This window comes from Manihot esculenta, chromosome 17, assembly GCF_001659605.2.
Source record: "Manihot esculenta cultivar AM560-2 chromosome 17, M.esculenta_v8, whole genome shotgun sequence".
In the NCBI taxonomy this organism is placed as follows: domain Eukaryota; kingdom Viridiplantae; phylum Streptophyta; class Magnoliopsida; order Malpighiales; family Euphorbiaceae; genus Manihot; species Manihot esculenta.
In genome coordinates this window covers 21747534-21759944 of record NC_035177.2, presented here as the reverse complement: position 1 = coordinate 21759944, position 12411 = coordinate 21747534, and the positions used below count along the sequence as shown (strand labels likewise).

The 12411-nt window shown below is 30.2% G+C and overlaps 2 protein-coding genes across 4 annotated transcripts; both read left to right on the top strand.

Annotated features, from left to right (window-relative positions):
* The first annotated feature begins 8503 nt into the window (after positions 1-8503).
* On the top strand, positions 8504-9310 carry LOC110604616 (ubiquitin domain-containing protein 7SL RNA2). Of its 2 annotated transcripts, XM_043952307.1 has the most exons (2): positions 8504-8837; positions 9021-9310. In XM_043952307.1, exons 1-2 carry the CDS (start codon positions 8504-8506, stop codon positions 9308-9310), a joined length of 624 nt encoding a protein of 207 aa, XP_043808242.1. The 2 variants fall into 2 exon arrangements, with proteins under 2 accessions (XP_043808242.1, XP_021598559.1); XM_021742867.1 differs by having other exon boundaries at positions 8504-9310.
* A 1628-nt stretch (positions 9311-10938) lies between these two features.
* LOC110604618 (ubiquitin domain-containing protein 7SL RNA1) lies at positions 10939-11745 on the top strand. Of its 2 annotated transcripts, XM_043952308.1 has the most exons (2): positions 10939-11258; positions 11457-11745. In XM_043952308.1, the coding sequence occupies exons 1-2, from the start codon at positions 10939-10941 to the stop codon at positions 11743-11745; spliced, it is 609 nt and encodes a 202-aa protein (XP_043808243.1). The 2 variants fall into 2 exon arrangements, with proteins under 2 accessions (XP_043808243.1, XP_021598560.1); XM_021742868.1 differs by having other exon boundaries at positions 10939-11745.
* The last annotated feature ends 666 nt before the right edge of the window (positions 11746-12411 follow it).

The window sequence follows — 12411 nt, the reverse complement described above, 5'->3', positions numbered from 1 at the left end:
ATACTTAATGTAATGTCATCTCCTATGTATGCATCAGATATTGATATGTCCGATGAGGGGTAATGTCATGTTGTAATGCCACTTTTCAATGGAAATAAGCACTTATTCATAGTAGTAATGTTGTAATGCCACTAAACATAACTATTTCGTAAAAATAGTAACTCTGACACAAATATTTAAAGTTACATGTAATGATCAGCGTACATAATTACCGTGGCTAATCCTCATCAGACATATCAATATCTAATGTACAATAGCTTGATAACATTATATTGCGGTACATTTGATACTGATTTAAATTTTCATCCTCTAAAAATTCATTTGCTTTTGTCTTGAAAAATTTCCTATTTAATCTAATAGCTATTCTGTTGTTCTTCTCACGAATACGATAAAGTGCATAATGCAATTATTCAATATTTGTCGTTTACATTGTTATAGCTTTACGGTGTGGACACTTAATTCTACATTGAACAGATTCCTCTCGGAGAGATTCGGATTGGCGTAGATGAAATGTCCATTCGCTTTGCATTATATTATATATATGGTCACTATTGTGCATACGAGGTTTAGAGGATACACAAATTCATCATCCAGTAACCAACCTTTACCAGTTGTTCGAAAAATATCACGTGGAGTGTAATTAATCATGATATGCCTACAACAATAAATAGCCAGATCATTTTCAATATTTTAACATATTATAGAACATGATCAATACATGCATAAATTTCAACAACATTGTGGTAGACAATGTGGTAGATATTTCGTAAAATCACCACAATCATTATCACTATAGTTAGATAGGTCATTATCGTATATGTTGAAATTGCTTGAAAATGATAACTAGCTGTCGTCATATATATTTGAAAATTCACTTTTTTCAACATGAAATCTATTCAGCCTCATTTCCATAACCCTAATCTCCTTGAGAAGGTGATCCTTAAGCTTCTTAATTTCTGCATTTGTATTGTGAGCCATGTCTACCAATGTAGCCTTTGGAATTGGCAACTCATGATAGCCACGGTAAGCTTCCAATTCGCATCGAATCTCCCACAAACATTGCCAATCATGTTGAGGAGCAATTATCGCATGTTTAAAATCAGAAAGTTTTTTGGAATGATGTCCAATAAATATATGGTTAGTAAAGTCTTGTTCCAAACAAGTATAAATTGATTTATTAGTAAAACATCGCTTGTGACTATACCATAAACAACCGTTGGGATCAATATATTTGTCTATTAGAGTGTTATGACTATTATATTTTTCTTTTCCTCTGCTTGATTGGCGTGCTGATGCCTCATGAAGATTTTTACAGGATGACATTTTCTGGATGTAATATGCATATGATAGAATGGTTAAATTTAATGTATAAACAAGGAATCATAACACATCTAAGATATTTGCAAAAAATAAGCCATGTGAAATCATAAATTTCTATTCACATTACATGTCTTTTTATTATGACCCGATTGACTACATATTGAACAATGATTTTTTCTGTGAATATTAACTTTGGCAACCCTTCAATCCATTTCATTTTGGATCTTCGACGACTTCGGTCGCCCTTTTTTTTAATTCGGTTATTGTTTGAAATTAGTGGTACTTCATAGTCTGCAGGCCAATAGTCTAAATTACCCAATAGAGTGAACATGTCTTCGTAACATTTAATTGTCCTTTCCAGATTATAGTAGCTATCAACAAATTGCTCATAATCCACAGACTTCGACATGCATGCTGTTATGACATGTGAACATGTAATTCACATCTCTTGAAATTTACCGCAAGTGCAAGTCCCTTCTATAAGCTTAACCACTTGTTTTTGCCTTGATTTTGCACTTCAGATTTCAGCAACCAATTCATCACGATTAAATGTTGTAACACGATGGCCATTTGCTGACTGTGCATTTTTCTGTATGGTTTCACCATATGACTGGGTGAATTTATAGCCATCTTGTTGCTGTCAAAGGAATTGGCTTCTTCTAGTGTCGAAGTAATGCGCACATTGATAAAAAAGTTTTTCAACCATTGCTGTAATGGGCAAATGTTCGAAAGCCTTTTAACATTCCATTGACAGACACAATGGTATTAGTCATCATTGATCCATATTGCTTTCCACCATCGTGGGAACGAGTCTACTTGTCCAAAGGAATTTTCACGACCCATTCAAAGGTCTCAAGATTTACTTCCTTTATTTTATTCATTGCCTCATAGAATTTCCTTCTTTGGTTATGATTGGCTGTTAAGGTGAAAATATAATATTGATTATGACTTGATTATATACAATAAATTTATTAATTGAAAGTAAGTAATTGTAATTGAGGTTTTACTAGCCTTCTGCAGACATTCCTTCATTACTGCATTCTTGAATTTTGTGTTGTAACTGCTTAAAATATGACGAATGTAGTATCAATTATGTCCACTTGGCGGTTGTTACCAATCTTATTGCATTGCTTTCTTAATTCCAATGTGACGATCAGAAAAAACACATAAATCTTTGCGTTGTCACATATGCTCTCAAACAAGACATGAACCATTCCTAATTATTTGAATCCTCATTCTCAACAATTACAAAGGCCAGTGAAAATATCTTATCATTTCCACCCAGTCTTGTTGCAAATAATATACACCCACTATATTTGCCGTATAAGAATGTACCGTCAACGAAAATCATTGGACGATAATACTTGAAACTCTCTATCGATTGACGATAAGCCCAAAACATGCCATCAAATACACGGCAAGTATGATCAATACGATCGTTTATATAGTGGGGATCATCTTCAATTACGAAGATTGAACTAGGATTAAAGTGGCAAACTGTATTCATGTATTTATAGAGCCTTCTATACGATTTATCCCAACCACCAAAACTTTTCCTAATTGCAAATTATTTTGTCTTCCACCAAAACATTTCCTACTTGCAAATTGTTTTGCCTTCCATTTCTTTGAATATGATGGTTCATATCCAACCTTATCTCTAATTTCTGCCCTGTAGGGTTTTTATTTTAATGTGTGATTGTTCTTCTACCATCGACAAAATAAATTGACATATATATTTAGTATCCAATTGTGGATGGTCTCTTTCAACCGTTGGATTAGAACATGTATGCGGTCCAATATACGATACAATTCTCCAAACCTTAGATCCCTCATTCATCGAAGCATGCAGATGTCATTTGCAATTGTATTTTTTGTATTTGCATTTAATGCTATGTGTTTTTTCTTTATCTCATCAGAACAAAACTGATGATGTCTGCGCAAATGATATTCATTTGCTGCTGCCATGACAGCATCTCTAGATGGAAAAACCATCCCAACATAAAACTCATTATCCGCATTCCAAAAAAAATATCAGTAGGTGGCCTTGCATAGAGGTCGACACGCATTAAGTTAAAATTTATTTCTGAATATGGAGGAGGATGTACAAGTGGCAAAATGGGATTAGGATACTGAACAATTGCATTATCATCTCCTGATAATATGTCATCATCCTCAATCCATCCACTTTCATACTCATTAACTTCCGAATTAGATAATCTATCTGAATTAATATATTCATCAACTTTATCCACAACTTCATTAACCATATTATCAATACTATTCAGGATATGATCTTCTATACCAAACGGATTCGTGGGACAAACAACAATTTCATCTTGCTCTTCATTACTGGGACGCAAAAGAGAGTATGAATTCTCTAAATCAACAGTATTAAAGGGTTCAATACAATCACCATTCTCATTTCTGTTAACATCTCTAACGACATCCACATAAAAAATAATGCTTTCAGATCCTATTGTACATACGTAATCAAACATTATCTCTACATTGTCATTATCGAACAACTCAACTAGGTCAAATTTGTATTCATTACCACTAATAATTGGTTTCGTATATTGAATCTTGCATATGAATTGATTATGGTCTGACAGTCTGGTATAAGAAATTATTTTCAAAAAGGTTCCTCATACGTCAATCTTTGTTTCATATGGAAGATATTGTGTTGATCGCCAATATATTCGTAACCTAATTCGATTCTAATAACATGACCATCCCAGTGTACAATGCCATAAGTTGGACTACTCATTTTTGTAAAATCTAGTTCAAATTTGAAAAATAAAAAAAAATAATATAAGTATTTCATTGACGTTAATTATTTACTGCAACATAATTACTCGTACCTTATTATTCTGATTAGTGCGATTTAATGGTCTTGCAAACTCTTAATATCTGCCAAACTGTAATATAAAATTAAATTTTAAATAAATATAAAACATAAAAATGTATATAAGTAGGCCTAAGTGGCGCTCGTTTGCCATGTCCCTTCATGTTTCTGCCATGAACGGAGCCTTTATGGCAGACCCGAGGCCTGGTGCTTGGGACTTCTCTTCATAGCAGAGAATTCTGCCATGAAAAGATAAGTCTCTTTATAGTAGAGATTCTCTGCCATAAAGAGACTTTAGCGCCAGGTTTCAAATTTCTTTATGGCAGAGAATCTCTGCCATGAAGAGACTTCTTTCTCCATGGTAAAGAGATTCTCTGCCTTGAAAAGAGAAGAGAGTATGGCGCTAGGCCTTCACCGTGCCTCTCCATGGAGGCATAGTCAATTTTTTTTTTCATTTTTTGAATTTAATTTATATTATTTTAATATATATATATATATATTATGAATTAAATTATTTTAATTTTTATGTTTATATATATATATATTATAATTAAATTTATATTTTGTATCTACATAATCTTTTTAATATATATATTATGAATTAAATTATTCTAGTTTTTATGCATATATATATATATATATATATATATATATATATATATATATATATATATATCTAAATTAAAATTAAATTAAATTTATATTCTGTACCTACATAATCTTTTTAATATATATATTATGAATTAAATTATTCTAGTTTTTATGTATATATATATATATCTAAATTAAAATTAAATTTATATTCTGTATTTATATAATCTTTATATATATATATATATATATATATATATATATATATATATATATATATATATATATATATTCAAATTAAATTTATAATATCTGATTTTTTAATTTTTATGCTTTGATTTTTTATCATAATTAATTTAAATATATATTTTAATTTTTACCTATTTTTTATTAACTGAAATAATTCCCATGTTGTATTTTATACTTTTCTAAATATATAATTAAATTATAAATAATTACTAAACACAATTTCAAATAATAAGATTTCAAGAAAATATTAATATTTCTAGATTTAACATAACATAATACACATTTTAAAATAAAAAGATAAAATATTAAAAATTAAAAATAATAACAACTAATTACATACATTATGAATGATCTATTTTTTTTTTTTTATAAATCTGCACCCTTCGCTAGATTGTTTACCGGATTTAAATGTTCTTCTTTTTTTTTTTTTTCTAAATAATTATACATATTCGCTTCATAACTTTAACGTTTACCTCCTCCTGATATCAATATGTCAATCAATATATTTTTAAAATTATATAATAAACAATTCAATATTAAATTAAAATATATACGTATCTCTTAATCTTTTATTCTTTCTTACAATATTCTTTTTGCAAAATAAAAAAACTGTTTTGGAAGTCCATAATCCAATTTTTCGTAAATATGAAAATAAAAATTTATTAAATCAGAATAATTTTCTATTTCAGGTTTTGCTCAAATAGTACCTAAAATTTTAAAATAATACAATGAAACTGTTTCAATCAAAGTATCAATCATTTCTATATCCCGCATGTCATAGTCAAAACAAATTATTTCTTGCAAACAATAATTGAGCCATTCAACATGTTGGAAAAAATTGTTTAGACAATTCATTCTTAATTTATATATTTCTTTTCATATTTTCTTCACTCTATCTTTAGCTGACTTACCTCGTAAAACTTTTGAAATAACATAAATATGTTCTATGAGTGTACAAAATTTTGAGTTGGGTTTTTTAAGGAGAAGAAAGAAGAGAGAAGAGTATTAGGTCAAAAGAAAATGAGTGGGGAGAAGTGGGAGGGGGATTAAATAGGGAGCTGACGCTAGGCCTCAATAGACGCTAGCATTGAGGCTGACGCCTCTTAATGTTAAGGCCTGGTGCCTCCTAAAGAGGCGCTAGGATTGAGATTTGGCACCTTTTAAAGAGGCACCAGGATTCAAGCCTAGCGCCCCTTAAAGAGGCACCAGGACTGAGATTTGGAGCCTGGACTGAGATTTGGAGCCTGCTTAACAGGCGCCAAGCACCATTTCCGATTGTCACTTGGCACTCCAACCCCATATCCCCAAATAGTTTTCCCTCAACCCCAAATCTTCAAATATTTTTCTCTCAATCCCTAATTCACAAATTAAAAATCTCTCATCCTTAAATTGGCAAAAAGCCCTATTTATCTTTATGTGTATAATAATGTCTCAATTTTGATAGATAATTTTGATTCTTATATATAACAATAGATGTAATATAATTCAATTTCCATTTAAAACTTTAAAATAAAATAATTATTTTCAATTAATTAAGATGCTGTTTTTTAATTAATTGTAGATGAGACAAACATTAAATCAGATTAAAAAAAAACAATATATTAACTTTTTTTTATTTTATCGCAAATGTTATTTCCATTTGATAATAAACGTTTTGCAATACCATCTGAAAATGACTTTTAATATGAATTTAATTAAAAGTCACAATTTGAAATTTTATAATTTAAAATTGAATTTTTTAAGTTAACAGTGACTAAATGCATGCAAAATTTACGATTAAATTTTCTTTGGATGGAAAAAAAAGGGAGAAAAATTCAGTGAAACGGCCAACTCTGTTTACAGCAAATGAGACATTAAATTTGATGAAATGGGACAACAAATTTGGTAAAACTATAAATAAAGAGACTCTGTACGAATGGGTGAGTGTGAAATTTTTAGTAACTCTTCTTTTGAGAATTTATATTTAATAACGTTTTTCAATTAAGACAAATAGTTTAATGAAACGGTTAATTTTGTTATTTTGAAAAGAATAATATACTAGTGAAACGGACTCGTTAATATTTTTTTAAAAAAAAATTTATATTTCATAACAATCTATTAAAATAAATAGTTTGATAAAATGACTGACTTATTATTTTAAACAAGAAAATAATGTGTTAGATGAAATACATTTGTTAGTAATTTTTTTTGAAAATTCATATTTCATAATATTTTAGATAAATGGTTGGCAAAACGGCTAAACTCTTTATTTTAAATAAGACAATAATATATTAGTGAAACAACTGATTCACTATAACTGATTCATTTTTCTGATTGAGTACTCGTAGAATCTGCTTTTTTTCATTTTTAGAAATCTTAGATGATAGTGTAATATTTAATCACAAAATAAGTATATCGAGGAACAATTTAATTTTATTTTGTATGAACATTATTATTCACTATTTATTAAAAAGAATTGAAACACAATAATTCTTTTTTAAGAATTTATATTTTAAAATATTTTCTATTAAGATAAATAGTTTGAACAAGACAATAATATATTAATGAAATGCAGTTGTTAATAACTTGTTTTTTAGCACTCATATTTCATAATATTTTTTATTAAAACAAATATTTTTTATTAAACGAAATAATAATACATCAATAAAAAAATCACTTATTTTTTCTTTTGATTGAACACTTATAAAATTTACTTTTTCTCATTTTTAGGTGTCTTAAAAAATTATAATAGATATATATCAAGGACTAACTGATGTATAACTATTAAGACAAATAGTTTGGCGAAACGGCTAACTCTTTATTTTGAACAAGACAATTATATATTAGTAAAATGCACTTAATATTTTGGTGATTTAAACATAGACAATGATGTATCAGTGAAACGTACTGATTCTTTCCTCTGATTGGGCACTCAGAGAATCTGCTTTTTTCCAATTTTAGAAGTCTTAAAAATCACAATATAAATATATCAAGCAACAATTTTATTTTAAATAAATATTAATATTCATTATTTACTATTTATTAAAAGAAATTAACGTAATAATTTCTTAAATACAAATGAATTCACATATAAAAGCGTGCTGAAAAAGATTTATTATCATAATGAAAAATTTATATGTGGTATGAAATTTCATATAATAATATTAAAGGTAGATTTGAAGGAAAATAAAGGAGAAGATTTATATATAGATGAAATTGAAATTAAAAAAAAATTAAAGGTATCTGCCAGCCGATTACAAATGTCACGTACTCAAAAAGGTGACAGAAAAAGGAATCTAAACGCTTCTGTAGAAAAGCTATCATTTTTTATAAATTTCTATCTCATTTAAAAGCTTCAAATCCGCATAAATCCACTATATATATCACCCATGATATCGGTTCACAGTTAGAAAATATCGGATATTGTTACAAACAACTATACTCAAAACTCTTTATCTCTACACAATCTCTCATCCTCTCTAGTTGCCACCACCGCCACCTCCACCTCCACCGTTTTCAATGGACATCTTCTTTGAACCCCAAAAAGGCCTACCATTCACCATTGAAGTGGGTTACTTTGACACTGTCCTAGAGATCAAAGAAAAGGTTCAAAAATACCAAGGCATACCAGTAAACAAGCAAACTCTAGTTTTCAATGGTCAAGTTCTTGAGGATGATCGTGATATAGAATATTGTGAACTCCTCCACAACTCTCACGTTCAGCTCCTCATAGCTTTAGACAATGATAATGAGCCTCAAGTCAAGATTGAAGACTCATCACCTTCCAACAAAATTCAACTTAGCATCAAGACACCATCCTCCAAGGTGCTTGTCCCTCTAAAAATGGATTTGGGTGATACCATCTTACAATTGAAAGAAAAGATACATGAAATGGAGCCTGTTCCAGTCCAGAGGCTAATGCTTCAATTCAATGGTGGAGAATTGCAGGATAATCGCTCTTTACGTGAGAGTGAACTGGTGGATAAGAGTGAAATTAACGTCAACATAAGGCCCTCACCCACTAATTCAGGCACAGGGTCTACTGGTGTTGCCACTACTGGCACCAAGAAGCTGAAGTTGATGGTGCTGCCCAAGTGCGGGACTAAGAAGATACCAATTGAAGTGAACGCATCGGACAATGTTGGGGAGCTGAGAAAAGAGCTGCAGAAGTTGAATCAGAGGCTGCATTTTCATCTTCCACCAGAAGGATACTTTTTCATATACAAACAGAACGTGATGGACGATGATAGGTCATTCAGGTGGCATCATGTCTGCCAAGGAGATACAATTGAGATCTTTAATGGAAGTGTCACCGGAGGTTCCTAAATTCTTAATATACTTATGGGTAATCTTGTTTGCGTGCTTGGTTAATTTGTAGTTGTAAGTTTTTTTCTTACTTAGATGTTAATTTGATGTGCTATATCCTTTCAAATTAATGTAGCTTGCTGCTTTTGTGCATCTTCCGAGCAAAGGATTGTTGTAGTGATCCATGTTTCAATTGTTTCCCATTTCATTTAGAAACTCTCAAAGTCTTTTTTTCTTTTTCTTTTTTAACTATTTTCATATTTTCATAATTTTAAGTGAGGATATATACATAACTTAATTTCATATATATTTTTTTCAAATATAGAAAGATATATTTTAAATAGTTTGACATTTCAAATGAAAAAGGTACTTGTTTGGATTTCATACAATATATTCGATCAAAATACTCTACTTTGAAAAACTGAGGTGATGTATAATAGCATTAATATGCTTTTTAATTAATTTATTTGTTTAAGCTAAAAATGCATTTAGTTAAATGCTTAATTTAAATTTCTTTTTTTATATAATTACTAATTTTGCTTTTATTTTTTGATTATGTAAATAGAGGATTGTATTTTAAAGTCCATCGAAACAAGTACAAAGAGAGGGTTTACAGAGATTGCTAAGCCCAACAAAGAAAATCAAACAAACAGAAAATTTAAATTGACCACTAAACAAAAAAGAAAAAAAATGTTTAACCAACTTTCAATCTGATAAAAAATCAATATCTAAACCAACCAAACCGAACATACTATTGCCAGGGTGAATAGAACAAGTTCGGCAATAGCAACATCAAATCAGCCTAAGACCATGGCAAAATCACTATCAAGGGCTAAATCAAATAGGCAATCTTCGACACTGTCCATCAAAACTCATCGAAGTAGTACATCGATGGCACTAAAAAAGCCGAAAAGATACCGCAAGACACCAAAAATGAAGGTATGCATCCAATAGGCACCAGAAGCAAATACCCACAAAAACCAAAAGACCAAGGCAGATTCCACCAAAATTGCATCAAACCACCACTAGAGGAGGGATACAGCAAAGCTTTCGCGTGACTCACCAAACATAACGATGCAGTTTCAAATTGCCGTACTAATCTCTTATTCTAAATGAATATATCAAGCAATATAAATATATCAAACCAAAGTTTTATTTTATTTTATTTTGAGTGAACATTAATATTCACTATTTACTATTTATTAAAAGGAATTAACGTACTAATCTCTTAAATATAAATGAATTCACACATGTAAAAGCGTGTCGAAAAAGATTTACTATCATAATAGAGAATTTATGTATGGTATGAAATTTCACATAATAATATTAGAAGCAGATTTGTTAGGAAATAAAAGAGAAGATTTATATATAGATGAAATTGAAATTAAAAAAAAATGGAAGGTTTATGTGGTAGAAGAAAGAATCTAAACGCTTCTATGGGAGAGCTATCATTTTTCACAAATTTCTATCTCATTTTAAAATTTCAAATCTGCAGAAATCAACTATATATATATCACCCATGATATCGATTCACAGTTAGAAAATATCGGATATTTTTACAAACAACTACTCTCAAAACTCTTGATCTCTACACAGTCTCTCATCCTCTCTAGCTGCCACCACCACCACCTCCACCTCCACTGTTTTTAATGGACATCTTCTTTGAACCCCAAAAAGGCCTACCATTCACCATTGAAGTGGGTTACTTTGACACTGTCCTAGAGATCAAAGAAAAGGTTCAACAATACCAAGGCATACCCGTAAACAAGCAAACTCTAGTTTTTAATGGTCAAGTTCTTGAGGATGATCGTGATATAGAATATTGTGAAGTCCTCCACAACTCTCACATTCAGCTCCTCATAGTTTCAGACAATGATAATCAGCCTCAAGTCAAGATCGAAGACTCATCACCTTCCAACAAAATTCAACTCAGCATCAAGACACCATCCTCTAAGGTGCTTGTCCCTCTACAAATGGATTTGGATGATACCATCTTACAATTGAAAGAAAATATACATGAAATGGAGCCTGTTCCAATCCAGAGGCTAATGCTTCAATTCAATGGTGGAGAATTGCAGGATAATCGCTCTTTACGTGAGAGTGAACTGGTGGATAAGATTGAAATTAACGTCAACATAAGGCCCTCACCCACTAATTCAGGCACAGGGTCTACTGGTATTGCCACTACTGGCACCAAGAAGCTGAAGTTGATGGTGCTGCCCAAGTGCGGAACTAAGAAGATACCAATTGAAGTGAACGCATCAGACAATGTTGGGGAGCTGAGAAAAGAGCTGCAGAAGTTAAATCAGAGGCTGCATTTTCATCTTCCACCAGAAGGATACATTTTCATATACAAACAGAACGTGATGGACGATGATAGGTCATTTAAGTGGCATCATGTCTACCAAGGTGATACAATTGAGATCTTCAATGGAAGTGTCACCGGAGGATCCTAAATTCTTAATATACTTATGGCTAATCTTGTTTGCGTCCTTGGTTAATTTCTAGTTGTAATTTTTTTTCTTACTTAATTGTTAATTTGATATATTGTATCCTTTCAAATTAATGTAGCTTGTTGCTTTCGTGTGTCTTCCTATCGAAGAACTGTTGTAGTGATTCATGTTTCAATTGTTTCCCAATTCATTTAGAAACTCTCAAAATCTTTTTTTTCTTTTAACTATTTCCATATTTTCGTGATTTTAAACGAGGATATATACATAATTTAATTTCATATCATTTTTATTTTTTTTTTAAATATAAAAAGATATATTTTAAATAGTTTGATATTTCAAATAAAAAAAGGTCCTTATGGATTCCTTACAATATATTTGATCAAAATACATATAATAGTATTAATATGCATTTTAATTAATTTATTTGTTTAAGCTAAAAATGCATTTAGTTAAATGCTTAATTTAAATTTCTTTTTTTTTTATAATTACTAGGTTTTTTTTTTAATTTTTTGACCATGCAAATAGAGGATTGTATTTCCAAATCCATCCAGATAAGTACAAAGAGAGGACTTACAGAGATTGCTATGCTCAACAAAGAAAATGAAACAAACAGATTGCTAAGCTCAACAAAGAAAATGAAACAAACAGATAAATTAACTAATTTTGAAT